This window comes from Pholcus phalangioides, unplaced genomic scaffold (genome assembly GCF_987345545.1).
Source record: "Pholcus phalangioides strain wild (caught in Gottingen) unplaced genomic scaffold, Ppha-v1.0 ptg000007l_1, whole genome shotgun sequence".
NCBI classification, from domain to species: domain Eukaryota; kingdom Metazoa; phylum Arthropoda; class Arachnida; order Araneae; family Pholcidae; genus Pholcus; species Pholcus phalangioides.
The window spans coordinates 10,325,180-10,353,115 of NW_028301600.1; the positions used below are offsets into that span (position 1 = coordinate 10,325,180).

Consider the following 27,936-nt stretch of genomic DNA (forward strand, 5'->3'; position numbering starts at 1 on the left):
TCAGTTTTTAAAATTTTCCTGATCCGCATTATAACTGCCACATTGGCAATGTCCAGAAATCACTATACCTTCCGGAAATTGCCACCTATATTCAAAAAATTTTCCTGATTGTGAGTTGATAAAAAAATGCTTTAACCTCCCCCCCCCCCAATAAGAAACCAAGAAAACTGACTCCACCCATCAATTTATTTCCCTCACTATGATACAGACCATGCCATGAAGTGAATGGCTGTCGAGAAAGAGAAATACTTTTTTTCCTGGAAAAGAAATTTTTCTGTATAATTGACACTGATTGTATATTTTTACTGTGCTGAAAAGGGGGGGGGGGAGAGAAAAACCACACACGGTCGCTTTTCTTGCTCTCCTTCTATTATCTAACTTTCAACAAAAGCTGACTCCATCCAATGGCAGTTGATCAATTGGAGAAGGGGTGGAAAACATGTTTGACTAAAAAAAATCCAATACATTTTTAGAACCCGAGATATTTTGGGGTGACTGAAAGCAGATCCAAGTTTGACACGGATGAGCTCCCTTTCAAATATTTTGGGCATTATTATCAAAAGGCAATTGGTGAAGTGGATAGGCGAGAATAACGTATTGTTGAATAATCAGCATGAGTTCAGAAAGGGTAAGTCATGTGTAACCAACCTCATTTGTTCCAAAAAATGAATGCTCGAGTTTTAAAGGACAAAAGGAGCTTTATTATAGAAATTGAAACTTTTTTTTGAGATGCATGTATAGTCCTGTAATGAACTCCAAATGATTTACATTCACCAAATTCTCCCATATTTATGCATACCTTTACTCCATGAAACTGAAAGAACTGACCTAACTTAACCTTCTCCACCATCAACATAGAAATCACTAAAACCCCTTTTAAATACCATATCCTACTTTGATGAAGTAGATTTTCTTCTAATTTTCAGCAAGTGCAAACTAAGGAGTATAGAAAAAGTGTTCAATTGAGAAATAAATTTTACAAAATATCTGGGCTCGTCAATGCTAAATAAAATAACAGACTTTTAAGGAGGTGGGAGATATCCTCATTGCCATTTAAAAGGGTTAAAAGAACCTAAACTTGCGAACTGAAATTTTTACAATCCAATTGTTAATATTATCGATTTGTGAATTTTCATCGATGAGTGGCTGAGGTTTTCTGAACATTATTCAGCGGTGGTCAAAAAAGAGAATAGAATGCTTGGTTTCATCCTCGAAAAAGTCTCCTAAAGTCATTCTTCCACATTTCTGAGGCAAAGTTCGTCCTGGACTGGATTATGCCATAAGGTGCCCTACAGAAGGACATAGACTTGGTTGAGGGAGTGGCAAAGAAGAGCTACCGGTGCTCTTGTTGGTACACAAGGTTTGAGCTATGAAGAGAGACTTCATAGAAGTCTCACAACTGCCAAATTTGGGAACCAGAAAAATCTGCATGCTATCTTAGAGGTACCTTTGCATTCATCGAAAGTTATGGTATGGTGTTTGATCACCGGGAAGCGATATGCATTGCTGTTACAGAACGAAATTTTTCCGGCTCTGCAAGCACGTCACTGCCTTGCAGGCACAATCTTTATGCTAGATGAAGCTCTTCCACACATTGCAGTATGTGTTAAGAATGTTCTTAAAACACATTTTACAGAAGAACGTGTCATCAGCCCGCACTTCCTTAATCTATGGCCTCCCCAATCCCCTGACCTCAATCTGTGCAATTTTTGACTTTGGGGGCATTTGAAATGTCTGGTAAGTCATGACAATCCAAGAACTTTACCTGACCTTAAACACAACATTTCACGCCAAGTGCTGAACATTTCCCCACACACACTTCAGTCAGTTGTGAAACATGTCATCTTGCAATTTCACATGGTATCTGAAAATGATGGCCATCATGTGAAACACGTTTTGTTGCAGTGACAATTGTAAAAGTGTTTAGCAATTGTTAAAATTGTAAACGTTTGCCTAAATGTGTCATTTCTTAATAAAACGCCCTTTGATGGCGACATGTGCAACTAATTTTTCCCACCTGCAACAAATTCCTATCACTTCATGAAGTCCTCCACAAAATTTCACAATTTTCTGATTACTGGTTTCGTCTGTAGGCTACTTTAAAATAGGTTCTTTTAATTATGGATACCTTCTACATTCCTTATTTCATGGGACAGAACCATTATTTTCCTATATTATTTTTGTTTCCACCACTATATTAATTCTAGAATTATTGCTTTCATCAATTCTGGATTTGTTTCTTTCACTAATGCTGAAATTCTTTTATTAATGTTGAATTCTTTCATCAATGCTGAAATTGTCTTTTATTAATTCTGTAATAATTATTACTTTCACCAATGCTGAAATTGTCTTTTATTAATTCTGTAATAATTATTACTTTCACCAATGCTGAAATTATCTTTCATTAATTCTGTAATTCTCTTTCATTAATTCTGTAATTCTCTTTCATTAATTCTGTAATTCTCTTTCATTAATTCTGTAATTCTCTTTCATTAATTCTGTAATTCTCTTTCATTAATTCTGTAATTCTCTTTCATTAATTCTGTAATTCTCTTTCATTAATTTTGGAACCATATATCATCGATACTGAAATTATTTCTTTCATTTACTGTTTTAAACTCTTTTAAACAACTATGGATGCCATAAGAAAATAACGGAGATTGCGCTGACATTCAACGTGCCACGTGATTTTCCAAGGAATGATGTAGACCAGTATATCAAGTCATATCAGTGCCAGAACTAGAGGGCGGGGTGGGGGGCAACTCTGCCCCGGGTGGCAATTTTTAGGTGAACACCGTTATAAAATTATTGAATTCCGAATTGGTGGGGGTGGCAAGACAATACAAAAATCCTAGTTATGGCCCTGCGTCATACTCCCTCCAGTAATATAAGCTTAATGGAAAACAGCGCCGATTCACCCATTGAAGCAATATTTATGATTTTGAAGCACAGCTTTCATTTGGCTGCATTTTTGTCTGGTACACTCAGCAACCAATCTTAATAGCAGGGATTTTTCAGCCACAAGTTATTAAAAGTACATACACACTTGCCACTCATTTTTTGTTTTCTTTCTTTAGAGAACCTTGTACAAGCGCTTCACATCACTCCTTAATTTTAAAAAAAATCAATATTTTGTTGACACTAATCAGAGGTACCTTCGCTCACTTATGGACCGAAAGGCTGAAATTATTTCTGCAAAAATTATGAAAACATTTTTTTAAGATATTGATTTCTCAAGTCTTCCAGAAAAAATACCTAGTACAAAAGTTTAATGACTTCCAACGACTCCAAATACATCTATATACGATCACAGGATACATGCTACCATAAAGCCAGATTTTCCTAGAAGTGGGTTGTTGGGGGGCCAGAGCATGCCGACTGAGTTGAAGAAAAAAACAATGATCTGAAGTTCATTTTGAACTCTAGCTTTCATTCCATAAAAGTTGCAAGAAAAAAAAACGATCATTTACGATCATAAAAATAAATAAATAAAATGGGCGACAAATAACCGCCAATCTCAGGGAGAAAAAAAACAATCCCAACATACATGCGGAAAAAACCAGCCTACAATATAAAGCTGAGCTCTATATATAATATAAAGCCAAGCTCGGGTGAGAGCACGCTGCCAGCGATTTACATATTGTGTCAGGCCGAGCGGTTCCACGTGCACAGAGAATAAAAAGGAAAAACATTCTAGAAAACATGTTTTTGGCGCCGCATGAACCGAACTGGATTATTTCGCGTCGACAGAAACATTACATAATCACCCTATGCATTTGTGTTTTCCTACCATGGCACATCACCTCACGACCCTGGCATCACAGCTACTCTGTCGTCGTCTGCATGCTCCGGTTTGAAGGGAAGCATCGAGCTCGATGAAGGTGTAACAATAGTTGGGAACCTTTAGGGAATTTGCCAAACCTGCCTCTATCTCTTATTTTTGAAACATGTTTATATAGTTGTAATTGTATAATCTTTAATAGAATTTATGTTATCTTACCTTTTATAACCATGCACGGTTGATTCAATTAGTCTTTGATATTTTCATTGTTCATAGTCCGGTAAAATGTGCGATCTTGATCACATCGCCATTTTAATTTATTGTTGCCATTCTTATTTTTGTAAAAGTTCCTATAAAAAAATCTATTGTCATTTATTTATGTAAATTAGATGTTGTATTATCCTATTAGCTGTGCTATGTGTATTTTTCTGAGATGGTCAGTCCCAGGAGTTGGATCGTTCCGTATTTCCTTTTATAGGTATAAATTCCAGCCGCCACTTCGCATTAGGCCGCATTCGTTCTCGCCTTTCAACTCGAGATACATCACTTTAGGTGAAGGTGGTCGCCTTTGGGTGAGTCATCTGAAGTATGAAATAGTTCGTCTCTCTGTTGCTATTACATCGCCGGCTGGTTCCGGACCCATCATTCCACATCTCTAGTCAATCGTTGTCGTTCCCGGTTCCTGTCATCGTTCATCCGTCCGTCTTATGGTTCCGCATTGCTTCCGATCGTCATTTCTGGCCGTCAAGTTTGCAGCTCTTCCCGCTTCGGGTCGTGACCTTCCGACAAGGTCGACGAATAGTTCCGCATCGATCATTGCTTCCGATCGTCATCTCGGCCGTTGTTTGCAGCTCTTCCTGCCACGTGAGGTTTCATCTCGGATCGTGACCTTCCTCCAAGGCTGATGACGTCACGGCACGTGTGATCCGATAAAGATCGCCTAACTCCTGCAGTCGGACTAGATTGATGAGACAACGGACTTGCATTGGTGTACGATATGAAAATTGAGAAATAATTCTGTTATTCCTAACTTATTTAATTGTTAAAGAATTAATGAATTTACTTTTGTTAAAAACTAGAAATTTCTTTGAAATCATTTGTCTCTCTCCTTTGTGTATCGATTGCACCGATTTTGCCAGACCAAAATCCTGGGTAGTTATGCTGGGTTGTCGCAAAGGGAAGTGAAAGAAAAGAACAAAAATGAAGAGAACATCTATGAAACGTGTGGCGCACAACACACTCCTTCAGAAGCAGTCGGCCAATCATGCTCGACATAAAACACTGGCGTGAGGCTTGTTGCACTCTCTAGGAAAACAGTCGAACCTGTTTTCTTATTATTGGTGAGTGGACGGCGTGTCACGCTGGCGATTCACTTTGTACGCGGCACAGAAATTCTGCTCCTAGGAAAACCCGGCTTAAGAATAATGGGGTAAAATGTGCTTTAAATACAATTATACAGGGTTATTGGCTGCTAAGGCTTTTTCCCTGTGCTTTGCACTTTTTTAAGGATGTCACTTATGGAATAAGGACGTCACTTACGGAGTAAAAAAAAGTGGCAGAAACTATTTCGGAAAACACTGGGGTTTTTTCAAGGACTCTCGCAGAATTCTTTAAAAAAAAATGTGTTTTCAAGGACTCTTGTGGATTTTCAAAGACTTTCAAGGCCTTGAAAATGAACTTTTTTTCAAGGACTTTTCAAGGTTTTCAAGTATGTATCAAGGTTTTCCGTATGAACCATGCTAAGGGTAACTGGTTCATGTCAATTCCTCTTGCCTTTGAATTGCTGCAGCCTCATGGGCGGAGATACGGTGGGTGGGGGGAGCCCAGCATCAAAGGTGAAGTCGACAGATCTAATGTATATATGTATGGATGAATTGGCATCATCATCATCATCTTGCCCCCCCCCCCCCCCAGCAAAAATGGGCCAGGTGTAATTTTTTTTAACTGATTTTTTTTTCCATTTTTATGCTTGGTGGTTTCTATTATGTTTTGCACGCTGATGGTTTTTTTTTTTTTGGCATCCGTAGTGTCTGATGGCCTTGGCGACTCTTCATCGGGACGTCAGACATGTTTGGCGCCAAAAATCGCCAAGTGGCGGACCATACGACAGCTGTTCCCATACGACAGCTTCTTACAATTTTACAATTGTTGGTACATTGTGTAGTAACAAACGAGAAGTTCCACAAGAACTGAAGAATACAAGGACAAGAAAAGTGGGTACTTCAATATTCTCTGCTATGACAATCAGAAGACTTTGGTGTCATATAAACCAAATAAAGTAGTATACCTCTTTCTACCACTCATTGTTAGGATGAGTCCATGGATCAATTAAGATATAGTTTTATTACAGAAACATTACTACAAACTACACAACACATGACAACGACGGTTACAAGAGGAATGAGGACATAAACAGTACACTGATCAGAGTATAACAACATACGTTACAAGTGCTGCCATCTATCAGACATTATTTACACCAACATATTTCACTGTTGTTATTTACACTAACACTCATGATCAGCTGGGCATCAATCCTTATGACAAACAAGCCCGAGATCAGGGAGGGCCGGTCTCAGACCTGGTGGCGCCCGGTGCAAAAACAGTAGTCAGCGCCCCCCCCCCCCCCCCCCCAGGCGCGAATCCAGAGTGATGTGTCAGAGGAGGCCTTTTTTTCTAGTCATTACTGTCCCATATTTTACGGGACAGATTCATTCTACCATATTTTCAGATTCTTGGTGTGGTGATCGTTCCCCCCCCCCCACACCTCTTGGTTGGATATTAAGGGACGAAGAATTTGGAAAACTTCTAGAATGGGATTACTGCTATTTAACTTGTAAACAAGCATAAAAACCCAACTTGTTTGATTTAATTAAGAGATTTAAAAACATTTAAAAAAAGCAAAACGTCACACATTTATGATGGATACTCATCAAGGATTTATCTTCTTCATACTTATTTTAATTGAGTTTTATGGTAAAATTCGTGTAGTGCACACATCAAGTACGGGCTAAGATGATAATAAAAGTTTTTAAATTAAAGTGATATTTCCGTATGTTTCTTTCATATTTCCATTTCTTTCATATTTATAAAACTTATAAACTTCATTTGAAATCATCCCTTTTAGACCCAATACTAAGAAACAGAAGGGGCAGGCAAACAACAGCTAAAGCACCGGGCCTATGCAATACTTGGGCAGGCCCGTAACTAATCTGAGGCAACTTGGGCGGTGCAACGAGCCGAATGGGGGAGGGGGGCGCTTGTAACTCCTTTTTCCGAGCATAACTATTTCAAGGAGAAACCAAGAAAAGACTGCCCCCGAGAAAGCACACTATGGACCTTGCGAAGGGGCACGGCCGTCTTAAGAGCATCATCACCCCCCCCCCCCCCCCGGGCCAAGTAGTTTTTCCAATCATCTCGTGATAGGCGTCAGGATAGTTGAGTGCTGCTTGTGCTGATTTCCTGGTACTAGGGGGTTCTCAGAATACCAGACAGGCGGTCTGGAAGTCTCTGGGGGTTTCATATAGCATAGCATATCTTTGAAAGAAAGTATGAAATCTAGCGCTTACGCTAAAGAATTTATCGTAGATATCATTGAGAGTGTACCTGGACTGCATACGTTGCTGTATTTCGATCATAGTGTTATACTTTTCAGGAACACCCAGTATGTAAACTGGTGATACGCTAGTTTCTTCCTTGGAGCAGTAGAAACGTTGTCTTCCAATGTTTCACACATCACTTACCAGTGACACCAGGTATGAATAGTCTTAAGCTGGCTTAGTCTTTTTTTTCTATTGAAGATAGCATATCCTCAATAATGAAAGGTACCGGATCCTACCTGTCACATGAAACTCTCGCAATCGTCAAGCCAAACCCCTGGGTTGTTCAGAGTGAAGCACCAACGCTTTGCTTGTGTGCCCATTTCCAGGCGTAGGCGAATTCCGAGGTGTAGTATTACCCGAGCAATGTTATAGTAGGCGTCGTAAGTTCTCAGGTGGTCCTAGAGATTTGACGCCCTTCTAGAGCATACCAAGTGCCACTGAGCTGCCCCTGGTTGAACTAATAGGAAAGTCTGGCGAGTCAGGTGTGATCGGGGGCGCTAAAGTGCAAGAGGGTTTTCTCATGTGAGAACATTTTTGTTTCTTCTCGTGTGACAAGTATGTAGGAACGAGGCCCAAGTGCAGGTTCCCTATTTAAAATGGTCAGCTTATATATATATATATAATCATAGTTTTCAATTTATTCATTTTTTTCTTAAACGGTTTCGTTTTTTTCTCGAAATACTGTACTGTATTGGCGATTCGATTCTGCGTTTTTAATAAAAGTCGGAAAAAAGGGGCATGAAAGGCCTCTGGCTCAAAATCTTTCCCACATCAGAAGACACCTTCAATTCCTGTAATACTCCCCACAACACAGGAAAACACTTTTGCTCTCGTTAGTAAAAAAATTGGGTGACCGAGGGCGATTCCTCCATTATTTTTATTTTTTACAGCACAACAAAAAAGAAAGAAATTTCGTCTTCCCCCAAAATCTCCTGCAGGGATAAACGGAAACAACTCAAGAGAGAGTGTATTATTATCTGACCAAAATCGCTATGTACTGTACGTATATAGGTGTACTGCCCATCGGTTATTTTCTTTTCGAAAAATAACCGTAATATTATATACATTCACACACACACAAACCTTTTTTCTTTTTTGAAAAAAGTTCTCATCTCGGTCATTTTCCATGTATATTTTATAGTTATTTTTTTATAAATACGTATCTTAAAGATATTTTTCTAGTAATGTATATTTAATGCATTTCGGTGCCCCTTCTCATTTGGCGCACGGTGCAATTGCACCGGTCGCACTGCCCTAAGACCGCGCCCCTACCCGAGATAATACATTATTACAACACCACCAAAAGAACTGTGGATGTCAATTATGTTCACGTATGAGTACTGCTTGTAAGACTTGTAGATGGGCACTTTGCTTATTCTATGATGTTCTGAACATAACATAGCTGCCAACTTTTGAAAATGAAAATTCAGGAGATTTTCGCATGAACCCGTATATTTTATGCTAAAACCACTCCCTAATAAACACTAAAGGGATTTTTCCAAATAAAATAGGGATTTTCCAAGCATAAAAGTTAAAGTATAGGGAGTAAAATCCCTACTGAAAAATTAAAGCCAAATTAAAATAGGGATTTTACACACATGGAAGTTAAACCCTTGGGAATAAAATCCCTACGCAAAAAACAAGTGAAATTGGAGGCCAAAACTTCAAAATGATGTAAAAAAATAAATAAATATTGTGTTCAATCAGAAACGCTGTGAACAAACATTCTGCGCGAATGATCCCAAAATCATCAGAAGCTGAAGGTGAAAAAAGCGTCAATTTTTGAAGAACACTGACTTTTTGTGACACTTGCTTGATGTTTTTTTTTCATTACATCAGTGATGATGGCAGTCTTTCCATGACAGACGTTTATGTCCGTAACACAACTTGTACAAAAAGGAATAGTCTGCCCTTTTCTGGAACGTTTGATGAAAGGAAATTCATCAGAATAAGTATCTTTAAAATTGATTAAATATGTTTTTGCTTATCAGTATTCATGTTTTGTTATATCGCACGTACGTAACTTAAACAAAAGAAATTTTGACCATATGCGCATCACTATAATCTTCAATTATTATCCAGGACTATTGGCTGCTAAGATATTTCCCTGCATGATAAGACCTACAACTTTCTTGTTACCATCAGAGGGTTTGCAAAATAGGGAATTTCCCCATTTACGATGTTTGACGTCATTTCGAAACGAGAGGAAAAAAAAAGAGGCTTCGTGCCCCACAAGAAATTCCTTAGGGATTGTTTTCATAAGCTGGAATTTTTTTTAAATGAAGTAGAGAATTTGTAGGGAGAATTAGAGGGATTTTTTGTGATTTTTGTAAAAATTCGGGAGATTTAAGAACTTTTCGGGATGTCGAGGGATGAAGCTAAAATTTGGGAAATTCCCGGAAAATTTGGGAGACTTGGCAGCTATGACATAAGCTTAATAAATACATGTTACTTATGTGTCAAATAAAGAACGACAGCAGCAGAAATCCCTCACACGAAGACTTTGCATACACACTGGCTAACACCCTTGTAAAACCATGGTTGAAAGAACATTACAATATGGTAACTTTGAGATGTTCCATCAAAATAAATATTGAATATATTTTTTGTACTTCCTGTCTATCTAAACAACACAGAATGACAAAATACGTATGCAACTACTGCAACAAGGCTACTTGTGGAGAGCACACCTTTAACATCTGTCACAAGAGTGCACAAATCATAATTTTTTACCACTTTTCTATTTTTTAACTGAAATATTACAATACTTCTCTTAATTTAAGTTAAATTGTTTGAAATAAATAAAGGAAATTAAATTTTTTTTGTTTTCAATTCATAGTCTATGAATCAAATGATTATTTACTGAGTAACACTGATTTAAGTTTAGTTACCAATGGTTAAATAGTTAAATAAGTAACCAGTTTTTCAGGTATTCAATTTTGCAGTTGGAATGTTGTTTACTGATATACTCTGTATATATAAAAGAACATAAGTCATACTCACGTGATGTGTGAATGTGCCTCACTGCTTTCTTTACACAGAATCCTAGTGAAAAAAACATGCATTAAGTGAAAAAAAGCTATAGTGGTGAGAGATGTCAGTATAAACTACAGAAAATATCACACATACATATTGTTATCAAATGATATACAATGTATCAAAGTCGTCTCTGAAAAAAAAACTGTTTAAAATATCTTGATTAGTCCTGATTTTATTCATTAAAAAAATATAATTAAATTAAAAATAATAACAATTGATGAGACTTGAAGTATCTAACAATTTGACCAAAAAATAAGGTAAAATGCATAAAAATATATTCACTTTTTGTTTGCGTGTAGTATCAAACAACAGAGGACTAACATTTCCTTCCTTGGCTGAAACAATGTCAGTTCTCTATAGCTCAATGGAGAGATTCTGCTGCATTTTAAAATGTATTATTATTAGGGGGCTTTGTTGAAAAGTACCCTCCAGCAAAATTTTTATATTTTTTTTAAGATTCTTTTCTAACACTTTTGAATAGTTTACATACAGCAATACCTCGGCTAACTAAGATTTGTTCCAGAAGCACGTTCATTAGCTGTAATGTGACTTCTCATACGTTCCCATGGAAAATCGTTTAATTTGTTCCAGGTACAGCCCAAAATTTGAAGAAGTTTTTTTAAGCACCAAATACTGCTATATAAAAGACAAAAACTGGTTGAAGACTGAAATGAACAGCTTCAAAATAATTGTATAAATGAGAATTTACACGAAAATGAGATACTAAAAAGATCTTATTTTACATATATACACAACTAACACCAGTTTTAGTGGCTGACGTGAAAACAACCTAGTCATAGGTGTCCCCATCCCTTTGTGATTTGGTCAGCTCATTTTGTGTCTGATACATGCAAAGGGAGAACATAAGCTCCTAAAATGTCTAGACTGTTCACACTGTTCAGTTTGATGCTAACAGTGTTGCACTGAAAGAATGCATGTTCTGAAAAAACATAGGCTTCTTTTTTTTCAATGCATTTTCTACTAGCTGAATCTTTTATTTCACACATGAAATATTTCAAAAAGAGAAGTATACCTACATTTGGCAAAAGATTCTGAGATGGACATGAGCTCTGATGATTGGTACTAAAATTCGGTTCACAGATGGCTATTTTATATTGCCACATGCACCCATATCATAGCTGCCAACTTTTGAAAATGAAAATTAGGGAGGTTTTTGCGCAGACCCGTATATATATTTTTTATACTAAAACCACTCCCTAATAAATACGAAAGGAATTTTTCCAAATAAAATAGGGATTTTCCACACATGGAAGTTCATTGATCATGTTTACAAATCACACATCGCTCTCTGTAGTCACTATCTTTACCCGAAACATTATAAAAACTATTCCAACATTCCAAATCAGACATTGTATCAACAACCTTAGGGTGATATTTTTTTTTATCATGAAATGGTTCCAACTTTCCCAAAAACTTTAATGTAATTGCCAAGAAACCAGAGCCACACTTTTGTTTGATAAATTCAAGACAATTATTTCTCTTTTCTTTTGTGACATTAATTCCCTACTAGAAGTTAACACTGGTGAGCTTAGAATAAATACATCAAAGTGTACATCTGTTACTGATTGTTCATATATATTTTTATACTCTGATGGCAAAACCTTTTTATTATTTGATGTTGCTTTTATCTTCAATTGCAGCTTTTTCTATGCCAATACACATTCCGGTATATAGCAGTTGTGTGTGTGTTCCTTTGTACAAAATCGTTAATTTTGGCTATTGGTTTCAGAATTGCAATCATGTCCTTGACATTTCTTTTTGAATCAATATTTAAGATTTCACTAAAGATGTTACTATCTGAGATTTGTGGTCTTCACAAAATTTGGTAACAACTGACGAATTTTTAACATAAGATTCAAGAGAATTATTATAAGTTTTCCATCATACCTCTGCAGGAAGACCAATGCATTTCCACCTTACACATGATACCATGCTTTTGAGAGATGATTGCGGAAGTATCTAAATATACTTGTAACATACTTTGTTACATCAGTTTTAACCAAATCTTCGGCTAACAAGTTTAAAATGTACCAATATGTAACTCCTGAAAAGCCAAGCTTTTCATCCAGAGTCTTTCTGGAAGAAACCATATTTGCAGTAACAAAACTTGATATGTTACATTCGAAGTTTTCTTCTGTTGAATTCCCTGAACTAAAAACCACATTAGCTAAATAATTTCCAGCATGTGATAAGCCGGATGTGTCAATAGTACCAACATGGATTGCTTTACCACACCGTTTGATAACACATAGAATTTATTCATTATGTATATCCATCCATCGCTATGCAATTTTTGATTTTCTAAGTCAACTTTACATCCTCTAACTTCATCATTGTAAATCTTGGGTAACCATTTATCAGCTAAATTGGTACGACTATGGTATCTCTGATATTTGATATACATATTATATTATAAAAATATTTGAAAATATAATATTTAAATTAATTAATATTTAAAATAATTTAATAAAAATTTAAATCACTTTAGAGCTGCATAAATAATTTTATTCAATTACAACATAATTTTTCACATCTGAAAAAAATTAATTTAAATCAGTGATTTTTTTTTTAAAAATCAGTTGATTTAAATCATGATTTAAAAAAATCAGCCCTAAATACTTTAAAAAAATTCCCTAAAAACTGGGGGGGGGGGGGGGGAATGCCATCAAAATAATAGAGCAAAATTTTCTAGAAAAACTGGTTATGTTCAAATGACGAAAGAAAAAGTTTTGATTGCATCAAAATATGCAGTTTTTCTCCCTTGTTTAGATTTCATCAAAAATAACAATTTTTCTAATAAACGAGTTATAATTCATGAATTGGTTAGGAACACTAGTGTTATGACCCCCTACAAGGGTGGGACTGACAGGGCTCCAGCTTGGGGGGCCTGAGACGATTATTATCACTTGTTTTTTTACAAGAAATTCACTATTGAGACATCCGTGAAAAATCTAGGTGGAGGGCCCTGTTGCCAGATGTGGGGGCCATGACTGGCGTGCTGAGGGGGGGAAATAGGGTTTTTCCTTAACAAATTGAATTTATATCGTTAATAGATTTATTATAGCTCGCAACACAAAATTCAACGAAAGAAGACTGGATCGCTCCGATTCAACTAGATACTGAAATGCAACCCATCATCACAGATTCCAATTATTTTTTGATTATTGCTTCTACCATCCTTGTTGACCATGCAAAATTTCATGTAAATATCTCAAAAACATTGAGGAAAAAAATGTTTTCTGACCCCACGAATGACGTCTCTTGGGCTAACCCCATTCAAGCAATATTATTTATGAAAATATATCATAACTTTGCAGATTCCCAATACATTCAAATGAAATTTTCACTAAAATTATCACAAAAAAAAAATTGTCTTATTTCGATGAATTTTGTGTTGCGAGCCGGAATAAATATATTAATGGTCAAAAATACATTTTTTTGAGGTCAAAAATCATTGAAATCTGAGATTGGGTTTCATGGCTGGGTGATTTGGCATGGAATGGCCCTTAACCCCCCTTTAAAATGCTATATCTTTTTTTAATGAAGTAGGCATTTCTTCTGATTTCCAGCAGGTGCAAACTAAGGGGTATATGGAAAAGTTTTCCATTAAGAAATCAACTTTATAAAATATCTGGGCTTGTCTGCTAAAATAAAAGGCTTTTATGGAGGCAAGATATCTTGTCATTGTTGCTTAGAGAGTTAATATAGCATTGCAAGATGGCAGGTGGAGGTTCGTCCCTTTCCGTACGGTGGCGGAAGATTCCTAAGCACTTGATATTGAGAGATCTCCAATAAAGGCACAAAAACCACGAACCCTAAAGGAAATTATTTTATTTCACAGCACAATTAAAAAAATACAACCTTCCATGTTGGAAGTTACTTTCCAACTCTCGCTCTCCTCATGTGGAGGATCATTTTTTTTCTCTCACCTTCCTTTAAACACACATTAAAAAAAACAAAGGGCGTCTTGTGGTATAAGGCCACAGAGAGTTAGTAGAAATGTCCATACTGAAATAAAATAGATCTGTTACAGCATGAATATAGTTCTTCATTCATACTTTGTGAAGAAGATTGAAATTTTATTAGAACAACTTTTATACAAAACACATGGATATTACTTGTGTTATTTGAGAAGTTTATGCTAACTATTATCATTCAAAGTCAACATTATACAATCACATAGCTGCCAACTTTTGAAAATGAAAATTCGGGAGATTTTCGCGCAAACCCGTATTTTATGCTTAAACCACTCCCTAATAAATACAATAGGGATTTTTCCAAATAAAATAGGGATTTTCCAAACAAAAGTTAAAGCATAGGGAATAAAATCCCTACTCAAAAACTGAAGTCAAATTAAAATAGGGATTTTACACACATGGAAGTTAAACCCTTGGGAATAAAATTCCTACGCAAAAAACAAGTGAAATTGGAGGCCAAAACTTCATTGATGTAAAAATAAATATTGTGTTCAATCAGAAACGCTGTGAACAAACATTCTGCGCGAATGACCCAAAATCATCGGAAGATGAAGGAAAACACCGTCAATTTTTGAAGAACACTGACTTTGTGACACTTGCTTGATGTTTTTTTTTTTTCATTTCACGAGTTATGATGTCAGTCTTTCCATGACCGATGTTTATGTCAGTAACACAACTTGCACAAAAAGGAAAAGTCGGCCCTCTTCTGGAACGTTTGATGAAAGGAAATTCATCGGAATAAGTATCTTTAAAATTGATTAAATATGTTTTTGCTTATCAGTATTCATGCTTTGTTATATCCAACGTACGTAACTTAAACAAAAGAAATTTTGACCATATGCACGTCACTATAATCTTCAATTATTATCCGGGACTATTGGCTGCTAAGCCATTTCCCTGCAGGATAAGACAAACAACTTTCTTGTTACCATCAGAGGGTTTGTAAAACTTCCTTAAAAAGGGAATTTTCCCATTTACGACGTGTGATGTCATTTCGAAAGGAAAAAAAGAAGCTTCATGCTCCACAAGAAATTCCTTAGGGACTGTTTTCATAAGCGAGGATTTTTTTAAATGAAGTAGGGAATTTTTAGGGACAATTAGGGATTTGTGATTTTCGTAAAAATTCGGGAGATTTAAGAACTTTTCGGGAGGTCGAGCGATGAAGCTAAAATTCGGGAGATTCCCGAAAAATTCGGGAAACTTGGCAGCTATGCAATCAGTTCAGAAAAAGAAAACCAATTTCAATCAATTTTACTCATTTATCAAAATACTTTTGAATTAGCTTAGTTTTTCAACATACTTTGTAGTCATCCAACCTGGAGGCCAAAGATGTTTAACTTCAGTTTCAAGAAAATGTTTCAGATATTCTTTTGCTGACTGTACCCTCGTCTTTGCAACTTCAAAGCATTTTAATTTGATTCGCACAACATCACACAAATATCCCCTGCAAACATTATGGAAATTGAACTTATATTCTTGTTAAAATTACCAATTAATTATTAATACATAAAATCTGATAGAAAAACAATTTTGAACAACTTCTTGCTTCATTTGCTTCAATGCATTCATAATAATCAGGGCTAGGATTTCTATGACACTAGAAATGCTCTATAAAAAAACACTGAAAATAACCAATATAGAAAAAAAAATAAATGGGCATTTCCACAAAAACAGAATCACTAGTGGAAAAAAACAAATTCTTGATTTAAGTATTTCTTAAATAAGCAACAGTGAATGTTGTTCAATTCAGATGTTGTGCAATTTGTATTGCACAACATCTGAATACATTTTTTTTTTTTTTTTTAATGTTCAGCTCTTTTGAGTTTGTGAAGTTCGTTTTTTGTCAAAAAAATTCACTATTTTGTGTGAAGCAGCTTTTTACTTTCAATCATTTTTTTTTTTCTAAAACAAAAAAGGACAGACTTGCATCTAAAATGTCTAAATAAAATATTAAAATAGTTAATCGGTAACTCTTGCCCTAATTATGTTGCAAGAGTATATAAATGACATAAAATTGTTGTAATGCAAGTCACAAATACCTCATTTTCTTAATTTATTTAAACTTTTGATGCTTTAAAGACCTAAATTTCTATGTTTCTTTTAAAATAGCATCAAGACCAATCATAAATGAACTTTTTTCAAATTTTATGTTTACCTAACGCTGCTGCACTATTGACCCGAAAAGAAGTGCCTTGTTTATTAGGTACCTGTTTGTCAATGAATTTTTATCATTTTTTGTGACTTTATCAGTTACTACCTCAACTTTATAAGGCTGATATATTTATTGAATTATAATTTTTTTTCTTAAGTTTTGTTTTTTTATCTTCGTTACGTACAGGTCAATATGATCCAAAGAAAAAATTCCTTTCAAAAGGCCTCAAACGTGCTACTTATACATCAAATTTGGCAAAATTGGCAAAAATCACGGGGGAAATATTAAAATGTGCTCTAATAAATGCCACAAGCTTGGGTAATAAGAAAGATGTTTTAGAAACTATGATAGCTGTGGAGTGCCTAGATCTTACAGTATCGTGGGCAAATAATGGGGATGCATCATTCTTACACATCTCAGGACACGATACTTTTAAGAAATAGATAGGAAAGGGAGTTGGAGTTTGATATACGTGAAATTATGTTTGAAGGCCACAGAGTATAAAGTGCAGAGAAGTCATATTGAAACTGTATGGTTTGTACATCACACCTTCCTCTGCTTCACGGATAGCATGCATAAGCTTTACCTTCAAAAGAAAAGAACATTTAAAGAGAATAAAAGTGGACGAAGTGATCTATCAAAGGGCATTGAAAGAAGTGATAAGGGATAGTAAAAAGGAAGTTGAATAAAGGTTGGCAGATAACATTGGCTCTGACCCAAAACCATTTTTTTAGGTAAATCAATGATGGATGTAAGTGAACAGTTGACCCCCCCTCCTTGATAGGAAAGTCTAGGGTAGAGAGTAGTGTAGGTATGTGTGACCAATGTATAGTGCAGGTTCAATGATTTTTCGCGTCAGTTTTCAATAGAGAATACAATATTCCGTGTACGGGTGTTGCTTAGAGTAATAAAATTCTCAACGATATTCAGGTGGAAGATGTGTACGTCCTAAATCTTCTAAAAAATGTATGTGCAAGCAAAGCACCAGGACCAGATGATATCTATGCCAGGGTCCTCAGGGAATGTGCTAATGAATTGTTGGGGGCCAGTCACACAGATTTACAGAAATAGTGTTGCTGAGGATATCGTCACAAAAAATTGGAAGTTTGCTAATGTTGTTCCAATATTTAAAAAGGTTAGTAGAGAGGCTGCGTCAAATTATCATCCGGTGAGTCTGACAAGCTCCCTCTCGAAATTTTTTAAAAGTATTATCAAAAAGCAATTGGTGAAGTAGCTAGATGAGAATAGTGTATTGTTGGATAATCAGCATGGGTTCAGGAAGGGAAAATCATGTGTAACTAACCTCCTTTGCTTCTATGATCATGTCACTAAGGCTTTGGATAAGGGGAAAAATGTAGATGTTTACCTTGATTTCCAGAAGGCATTCGATCGGGTGCAACATGCTAAACTCTTGAAGCATTTACACGAGATTGGGATTGGGGGCAACTTGCAGCATTGGATAGAATCGTGGTTGAGAGATAGGTCACAACTAGTTATGGTGAATGGGGAATTCTCTGATTGGACAGGCATCAATAGTGGAGTTCCTCAAGAAAGTGTCCTTGACCTCATACTTTTCACTTTTTATCGATAAACTTGATCAGGGTATCAATGGGATTGTTAGAAAATTTGCAGATGACGTGAAGCCAATGGGGGTAGTTGGAAATCAAAGCAATAGGGAGTTGCTCCAGACCAACTTAAACAGGATTGCAGCATGGGCCTATGAATGGAGTGTGACATTTAGAATTAACAAGTGCATGGTCGCTCATTTTGATTCGAATAACCCACAGTTCTCTTACGAGTTTAATGGTGTCACTATCCCTGATGCAACTAGTGACCGATTTGGGAATTCTCATTAACAAGCGGCTTAGGTTTTCTGAACATTGTTCAGCTGTGGTAAAAAAAGCGAATAGAATGCTCGGTTTTATTTTCAAAAATGTGTCTTCGCGTTCTATTAAAGTCATTCTTCTGCTTTTCCGAAGCTTAGTTCGACTTGGACTAGAATATGCTGTAAGGTTTTGGAGACCATACCTACTGAGCGACATAGACTTGGTCGAAGGGTGTGTAGAGAAGAACTACGTGTGTCCTTGTTGGCACACGTGGCTTGAGTTATCAAGAGACTTCATTTTTTTTAATATAATTACATTAGATGAATGGAGGTGTTGGGGAGATAGGATAGAAATGTTCAAAATTTTCAATGGTATGGATAGGATGGACCATCATTTATTAATTCGCCATCAATTAACTGCTTTTACAAGAGGACACCAGTATCATTTGGTAAGGTACAATTCTAGGTTATGGTGTTGCAAGGAATTTTTCTCTAATAAGGTTGTTAAAAATGGAACAGCTTACCCCTGGGGATAGTAAATTCTAACACAATTGACACGTTTAAAAGAAATACAATAAATATATGGGGTAAATTGAGAAGCTATCCATACTTAGAATAAGATTACCATAAATATTTCTTATGGGCATTACATATTTTATCATGTATATATAGCTTTTATGATTGCATTTTTAATTGGGTTGCTGTATTTTTGAAATATATGACATCTGTATTTGTTATGGGCATTTTGCCTGTTGTGGCTTTGTATTTGTATTCAATAGTGGGTTTTATATACTATAGACTGTTAAATAAAATCCAGTGATTTAATTATAGGAAACCTTGAATTAATAAATCCTAAGTACAAATTAATTCTTCAAAAGATAAAAACTTCTGAGAAAAATTCTATAGGCATCCATTTAATGAAAATTATGAATGTGGGTGTATTTATCATTATATTATTATTACATGTGCATAAATTTATAAATGTGTAGCTTTAAATCTTAAATTGAAAATCATTGCTGCAAAAAATACAGTGAAGGAAAAAAACAATCTATGTAACAATACTCTCTATAACAATAAAAATCACCTATATCACGATATTACTCTCTGGACCCGGCTTTTTTCATAGTGTCAATATATTTTGGTAACCTATAACTATAAATCTTCTATAATGATACCTTGCTCCATTCCCTTGAGTATCATTATATAGGAGAGTCACAGTATTTAACACTGATTTCAAAACTTGCAACACCAGCAGAAAACAATGAATAATGTAACTCCACTGGTACTCCATCACCAACTATGAAGCCCAGAAGTAAGAAAAACAACACAACTATTACAGCATACCTCCCACTCATGATCTTTATATCTGATTGCCTCCAGTAGCAGAATCATGCTTTCATGTTTTGCTTATGTCCACTGCATTAAGCCACAGAAGGAAGTTTGATGCCATTATACAGACATGCCAACATTGGCACAAAGCCTCTCAGTAGCTATAAATGTTGAGCTTTAAAGATGTTTTCACGTCAAAAATTATTCATTACAAATTTACTCAAAAAAGAAAAAGAAATCAATTCAATAAGTAGAAAGAATCTCACTCTTAAATGAGGAGTAGATACCCTAAATAAGATAGGAGGGCTCACAACAAAAACAATATTGTCCAAAGGGGGCTGTGGGCAAAAAAAGATTAACCTTCCAGATGTGGGGGGGGGGGGGGTTTGAATATTTCAGAATGAAATAACAGGATATTTTCATCCACTAGATATACAGAAAGCGATAGCACACCCCACCAAATTTTATAGAAGTGCTGGTAGAAGCTTGAGAGGTGGCTGTGGAATAGGAGAGGGGTTGTATTTATATCTCGAAAGGTATTGTCTGTACCTTATTAAAATGGCCACAGAGAGAAGTTGGTCGCATAATAGAGGTGGCCACCCATGGATGTTTTACTGTATTTATATTTCTTATCACACACATCTCTTTATATTTTTTTAACCACTTTGTTGTCAATTTACCTGTTGTGGCTTTCAAAGTTGTATTCATATAATCAAAACTTTACAAGATTGGACATAATGTGCTCACAACATATCTCATGGAAATTTCAACAATATGAAGATAAGAGTAAAAATATCAATTTAAAACTTTGATTATTTGAAAACTTGTTCATGAGCCAAAAAAATGATTATTTGAAAACTTGTTCATAAAGCATCTAGCAGATCTATTCTGCTCAAAGAAGGGTTAATATTATATCAAAAACAGTCAAGAGGTTAATGTAGACACATATATATGGGTCATTCTCAAAATATTTTTTTTTACCTCACAGTTTCATTCCATTCAAATTTCTTTTTCAGTGTATCTGATGATACTTCCTCTTCCTCATCACTTTCATCTGTGAGTGGAGGTACTTTATATTCTGGATTTGGTTTATCTTCTCTATCATAAAAATAAAGAATAGATTATACGAGTCAAAATTACAGAAACTTTACTAAACTTATGACTTGATATCAAGCATGAAGAAACTTATATTTTAGCAGTTATTATTGAGAAATCACAGCAAAACAGGGCTGGACATATACATAAATACAGAGTTTATCCTCAACATTGTATCACTTGGTTACTGTCTCCTGAAAAACATTGACTTGCCAAATCATGAGTTAACTCTCCCATTCAGGAGAGATGAACATGTCAAACCCTTTCCCCACAATGTTAATGATGGCCACAAAAGCTTGATATGTTTCATAAAGCTACAAATTTAATTGAAATAATGACACAGCTTCCAACCTTGGAGAGTGAGAATAAGGGAGATATTTTTGCAAAGATCCAAATTCTGTATATTAAAAAATATAAAAGGAATATTTGAGAAATACAATACGGATTTTTCATAAATGAAAGTAAAACCTCATAGCAAAAGAATGGTTGCTTCTTTCAGAAGAACCAACTTTGATCTCATTTTAAGAAAGGTTAGTTGTTAATTTTAAAGATCAGTTGGAATAAGTAGGTGTGGTGAGTCAATGGGAAGAATTCAGGACAAAACCATGTTCTGTTTTGCATGACGTCATACCCTTTATAGAAAAGGCACAAATTTGCTCCTCCCACTCTCTCTGGTTCAAAGACAATGTGAGGGTCCATTACCTTGATGAGAAAATGCCATTAAGAGAGTATAAAAGTGGAAGAGGTGAGGTCCCTGTCAACTTTTAATGAAAAAAGAAGGATATTGAAGAAAGTAATGAGGGATAATAAAAATGAGTTGAATCTAAATGGGCAGAAAACATTGGCACTGACCCAAAATCATTTTTCATGTGTGCCAATAATGGAGTGAAGGGGCAGTTGACCCCCCCCCCCCCATTATTCAAGGGTCTAGGGTAGAGAGCAATAAAAGCATGTGTAGGGTGTTCAATGAATTTTTGCATGCGTTTTTAATAGAGAGGGTGATATTCCCAAAATATGGGCATATCATGGTGTGATAAAAATGCTCAATGATATTCAAGTGGAAAATATGGAAGTCCTAAAACTTCTTAAAAATGCATATGCTCACAAAGCATCAGGACCACATGATATTTCTGTACATACTCAAGTCACTTTTTTCAAAATTTTAAGATAGTAAACTGTAAATAATATTTTACCAACATGCAATTCTGCAGCTTTCTGACTTGTTACAATTCACCTCAGTTGCTTTCTCATAAACTGAAAGAGACAACATTTTGCCACCTTCTAAAAATTAACAAGCAAGACTCTGGAATGCGAAAAACTTAATTTTTTGGAAAAGTGACTCAAAACATCTTGCCATCTGAGCAGATTTAAATTAGGGGCTTAAGGAAGGCTGATGTGCTGTTGGGGACCATTGCACAGGTTACACAAGTAGTAGTACAAATTTACAAGCATAGTATTGGTGAGGGTATCATCCCAGAGAATTGGAATCTTGCTAATGTGCTTCTGATATTCAAAAAGTGTAGTAGAGAAACAGCGTCCAGTGAGTTTGATGAGCTCCCTCCCAAAGATTTTGGAAATTATTATAAAAAATTAACTGGTGAAGCGGATGGATGAAAATAATGTACTGGCAGAAAACCAACATAGGTTCAGGAAAGGAAATTCCTATGCAACCAATTTCCTTCCCTCTTATGATTATATGACTAAAGCTTTGAGCAAAGGACAAAATGTTGACATAGTGTATCTTGATTTTCAAAAGGCATTGAATCAGTCTAACATACAGACATGTAAACATTGGCATGAAGCCTCTCGGTAGCTATGAATGTTGAATTTCAGCGTGGGTGGGGGAAGGTACCCCGAGACAACATATTAATGGTGTAATAAAAAAAAAGTAAAAGTCACTGAAAAATGTATTTTTTTTTCATTTTTTGTTAAATTGTAATTGAATGTTCATTTAAATACAGCACCTGTTTGGATCTGGAACCTAGGGTCTTAGGCCACATGAGTCCCCCAACTCCTTCCCCAAGCTACTTTGTGAGGTCACAGAGTACCTCTTCGTCCCAGTATGTGTGCTGCCTTAGTTGTGCAAACAGCACAGCTGGGGCATGCACACATTTTGGTGTCCCTGTGCAATGTTGAAAAAGCAGTTGAAAGTTGAATTTGTTGCTCCAGGCATCAGCCTAGTTGTGGCCCTGCCCTCATTTGCAGATTTGTAAAATTTGTTCTCACAACTTATTCAGAGGGGAGGCAATGGTGGAAGCGGGATGAATTATTGATTTGATGAACAGCAGTTCTAAAAATAGGTCTAAGAGTCATAAAGAGGGGGAAAATACTCTTGAAATAAATGCATCCCAGGATTATACCTGAAAAAAAAAATCATGTTTTTTCTCTAAATTCCAGATATCACTAATACATGCAAGGCACATACAAAAGTTATTTTAAGGAGCTCTAGGTATATATTACCCCTTTAACGCCCAAGATAGTCCAGATAAAGAGTATGGGTATGTTTTGGCAGCTTTTGTGCATGGCGGGGAAGAAGAAAGCTCTCATCAGAGGCGTGAACTGGAGAAGCAGATACAAGTCCCAGAAGAGGGTGGGAAGAAAGAAAGTAATCAAAACTTGGAAGAGTCCACTTTGAGAAGAAATATCTGAGGGTTAAGGAGTTAAGGGGAAAAAATGGAAGTAACTTATTTTATGCAGACTGATAAACAAAACACAATTGGAATAGAAAGATGAGGGATGTTAGTTTCATCCCATTAGTGCAGAGGTGCCATCCCTATAATGCAGGGGTTCTCAAACTTTTTATTCACTCACAGCACCCTTTCTTTAATCAATGCTTATACACAGCTTCCCAAAGCAGTCTATCAAAGAATCTTTGACAGGTGCGCCACGGCGCAGTTTGAGAACCCCTTCACTAATGTAATAAACTCAATGCATATTGAATATATTCATGGCTTCTTTTCTCTTCATTATAAAGTGAACTGTTCATATTTAGAAATACTCACTTTACTTCTGGAGCTGACTGCATTGCAATAGAATACTTTTCCAACATTTCTGGCATCATAGTGGCAATTTCTAAAAATATAGCAATATTTCAGGTCATTGCAACAGAAAATATCATGGTCATATGAAACAAAAGCAATTTAATGTAATTTATAGAGGATAGTCCAGTCTGTCTCAAAAGCACTGCACTTTTCTCAAAAAAAAAAAAAAATATGACAAGTAAAATTAACATCTTTTACATATAATACATGAAGCATCTCTACATGGATAGAAAAAAAATTTTCTATGAAAGAACATCTAGAATACTTAGTCATTTTTTGTATTTTCAATATTATGTCTCAAAAGTTTAGAGAAAATTCAAATTTACAAAAATTATAGGCTTTTAATAGCTGATAGAGGTTATTAGAAAAAATAAATGTCTAACACAAAATCCTCCATGGATCTTATTAACAAAATGGTACCATGCTTCCTCAATAGAGATCTAAGTCAACAGTCGAATGATGTGTTTCATTTGCAAACACATTTACTGAAAAAGCATGTGTCCCATACATTCTCAATAGAATTCAATTCTGGACTTATGACAGACTAGTCTAAAACCAGTACATTTTCACAATTAAAGAGCTGTTTTGTGGCAGCTGATTTTTGAATAGATACATTATAATGTTGAAATATCCAGTTTGGTCCTCCTAAATTTCCTCGTAAGCATCAGAGTTTTGACGGCCAATTTCAAAAGTTAAGGAAGCCTGATCATTAGAAGCAAATGCTGTCCATACCATTATCAAAGTTCCACATTGCTGGCTTCTGAAAAAACTTCTTCGTTCTTCTCTAGTTTATGTCAGTAGGAAGACCATTTGTCTAGGAAAAGTATATTTCTTTTTTTTTTTCCACCGCTAAATATGATAATAAGCTATTCGATACCAAGATATATACAGGGTGCATAAGTAACAACATGTATAGCATTTTAATGGCAAACTGTTGATCCTAGAGGCATACTTCGAATTAAAAAAGTATCCAAATAATGTGCAGAGCTCAGATCCACATTTATAATGCTGTTTTTTTTTTGTTGGCATCAAGAGAGTCAGGGCAACAACTTTCTAATTGGGTTTTTGGATACAGGATGTCTGTATAAAAATTAAGTTTTCTATTTTTATAACTATACATCCCCTTGTAACATGAATGGTGTTTCTCAGTTCTACACGTTATTTGTATACTTTTTCTAATTGGAAGTATGCCTCTAGGATCATTCGTTCACCAGTAAGATGCTGTGCATAATGATAGCTGTCTGTTAAGGATTAAAATAAAATTAACTTTTTATATGGACAACCAGTGCTCAAAACCCCAATGAGAAAGTTGTTGCCCTGTCTCTCTTGATGCTAGAAAAAAAATTCAATGTTTCTACGTGCAATATTCACTGAGATATTTGAATTCAAAATGGAGAAAAGTTGAGAAAACCCAGGATAAATGGAGGGTGAAACGCATTTTGCCTGTTTTTACCACGGAATATATTAATTTAATTTAAATCATTCCTCCAAAGAAATAATTTCCTTACAAAGAATAAATACAAGTACTGTTACATAGGAACATGCTAAGTGAGATCAAAAATGCATGTTCCGTTTATGGAACATTTGCATTTCAAGGGAGTAGAATTTACAGCCACTATCTGTGTAGCTTTTCTTATTTGAACCGCTGTTTACTTATCAGAAGTCATTACGTGCAGAGGGGCAAATTCTGGGTAAAGTGAGACTGAAGAATGGGCTATTTATGTTTAACTGTTTATATTAGGTGCATTTATTTCCTTTTACACTTTTTTGAAAGGTATACTAGTTATAGTCGAATTGCAATATATGCCAATTATCTGCTGTTGAACCTGGGACCATAGCAGAAAAATTAATTTAGTGACAACAAAGTGCCAGCTGACATATTAGTGGAATAAAACACGCTCTTCTCGTAAAGAAACGTTTCGTGGCTAGCAGGAACAAAAATTTTTTGGCGTCCTTTCCGAAATTCCGGGCATACTGAAGCAAAATTTGCTATTTGGCACAGAAAAATGCGAAAATACGCTATTGGAGCAGGATGGCGCAAGATATTAGTTTTGGCGCAGTGCGGCACAATTGGCGCAGAGTTCCCACCCCTGCATATGCAAAATGCTAGACATATTCTGTGGTGATGATGAAGTGTTACACCTTCTGAAGCTTATTCTTCAAGATGGACTCAAAGGAGATTACCAATCCAATGATTTGATATATAAACTTTTCTGGCTTGTGGTGGCAGTTGTGTAGCATCAAACTATTACACTCATGAACCATTGACCTAGCTAAAAAGATAATTATATGCTCATAAAAGAGAAATTGATGTACCGCAGCCTCAAATCGTGAAAATAATTCCACCACCCAATGAATTAATGGGTGGTGTTGATGTGATGGATGAACATCCTGAAAGTTATGGATGCAAGTCGAAACCAATAAATGGTGGTAGAAGTCGTTTGACATTTGTTTGAACATGGTAGTTATGCATATTGCATAATACATAGAGGATTACAAGAAACAGATCGAGCCAGTATATCACACATTCAGAATTTCAAAAGGAATTGATTAGACTTCAACAAATGAAGGAGAATTTGAATATTCACCCAAAGCTCTGCAATAACTGAAGTCAAATCACCTGATAAACATATTGTCTACAATGCAAGAATAGCTTACTTTGTACTAAAAAAAAAAACACTGAATAAATTAGCTAAGTGAAAAATGGGTTGATCAGAAATGTTTCTATCGTATCAAAGATATTAGAAATAAATCTTGAATCATCAGTAAATATATTTTTTATGATAAATAAACTAGGTTTGTGTTGTAAATGGGGATATGAATTGCAAGATTGCTTATCATAACGATACTTCAGAAATAAAAATAAAAAAGATCGCCATACAAGTAAAACATGGCGATTACAGGTAACATTAATTTGTTTTTACCTCTCCTCAAATTATGTCAGTGTTCCATTTATGGAACGCTGTATACAACAAAGAAAATTTTTTTCTTCAAATTTTAAATTGGATATATGAGTAGGCACGTAAATGGACCAGAATTCCAAATTTCAGAACAAAAAGTAATTCTGTAGATCAGCGGTTCTCAACCTTTTTTGACTCGCTGAGTCTTTTCTAGTAAAAACATTTCTATGGCAGAGCACAGTATAGGTCTATTTTTAATTTATTCATCAAATTTACTTATTTTTATTATTTCAAAATATCTATAATTATTTTTTCAAATTTACTGGGTTTTTTATATTTTCCTCGAGCTGCCGCGGAACCCCTGGAGAGTGTATACAGAGCCCTGAGGGCTAAATGGAGCATCGGTTTAGAACTGCTGCTGTAGATAGTTCAGCACTTAACGGTTTATTGGTTCTGCAAAATAATCGTGTAGGATGAAACCATGTAAACTGAGTTGAATGGGTAAGATAGGGAGAGTTTCTTGAGAACTCCCCCCCTCCCAAATGAAGATAACTTTTTTTAACCAAGCATAGAAATATCTAGGAGAGAAAATTTCTTAGGGGTTATATTATGCAAATGAGGTACCCTTAATGTCACAAATTTCATGACAAAAAGAAATTAGTGTCAATAATTGTGCCCCATCAAAATTCTGACAGCATTGTCAATGTTACCAAAAGATATTAATTAATGATCTCTGGCTAGTTGGATTTCAGCATTTCATACACATTTGTCTAATCTACATCCTGAAATCTAACAGATTTTGTCATTCTAACTATGTAATGCCTTTAATATACAAGATAATTCTCAGATTGAAAATCATTAGAATCAGGGCCGTCATTTCAACTTTTTCCAGGGGGGGGGGGCAAAGAATATGTACTCAATGTATGTACATATATATAAATATGTATGTACATATATAATGAAAGGAGATATCTGAACATGTCAATAGAGACAGTACCTGATTGTCTGGGAAATATAGGTTTTCTTTTGCATATAATTTTGACAATATCAACACAAAACTGTTACAGGACGCATCACCAAACCATGCTGAAAGAGATCTCAGCAACAGGATACACCCTGTGACAGAGTTCTGGCATTCATGTCATTTCTGATTGTGAGACATCACATAGACAAG

The 27,936-nt window shown here is 35.5% G+C and overlaps 1 protein-coding gene across 1 annotated transcript in view; it reads right to left on the minus strand.

Annotated features, from left to right (window-relative positions):
* LOC149084903 (uncharacterized) overlaps positions 1–27,936 on the minus strand; it is a 95,075-nt gene that overhangs the window by 19,690 nt on the left and 47,449 nt on the right. The window contains exons 9-12 of the mRNA XM_089232636.1: positions 23,824–23,893; positions 20,708–20,824; positions 15,721–15,864; positions 10,387–10,428 (exon numbers count right to left, since the gene is read on the minus strand). Of these exons, the coding sequence (XP_089088762.1) occupies positions 10,387–10,428; positions 15,721–15,864; positions 20,708–20,824; positions 23,824–23,893 (373 nt within the window). The remainder of the gene's footprint in view (positions 1–10,386; positions 10,429–15,720; positions 15,865–20,707; positions 20,825–23,823; positions 23,894–27,936) is intronic.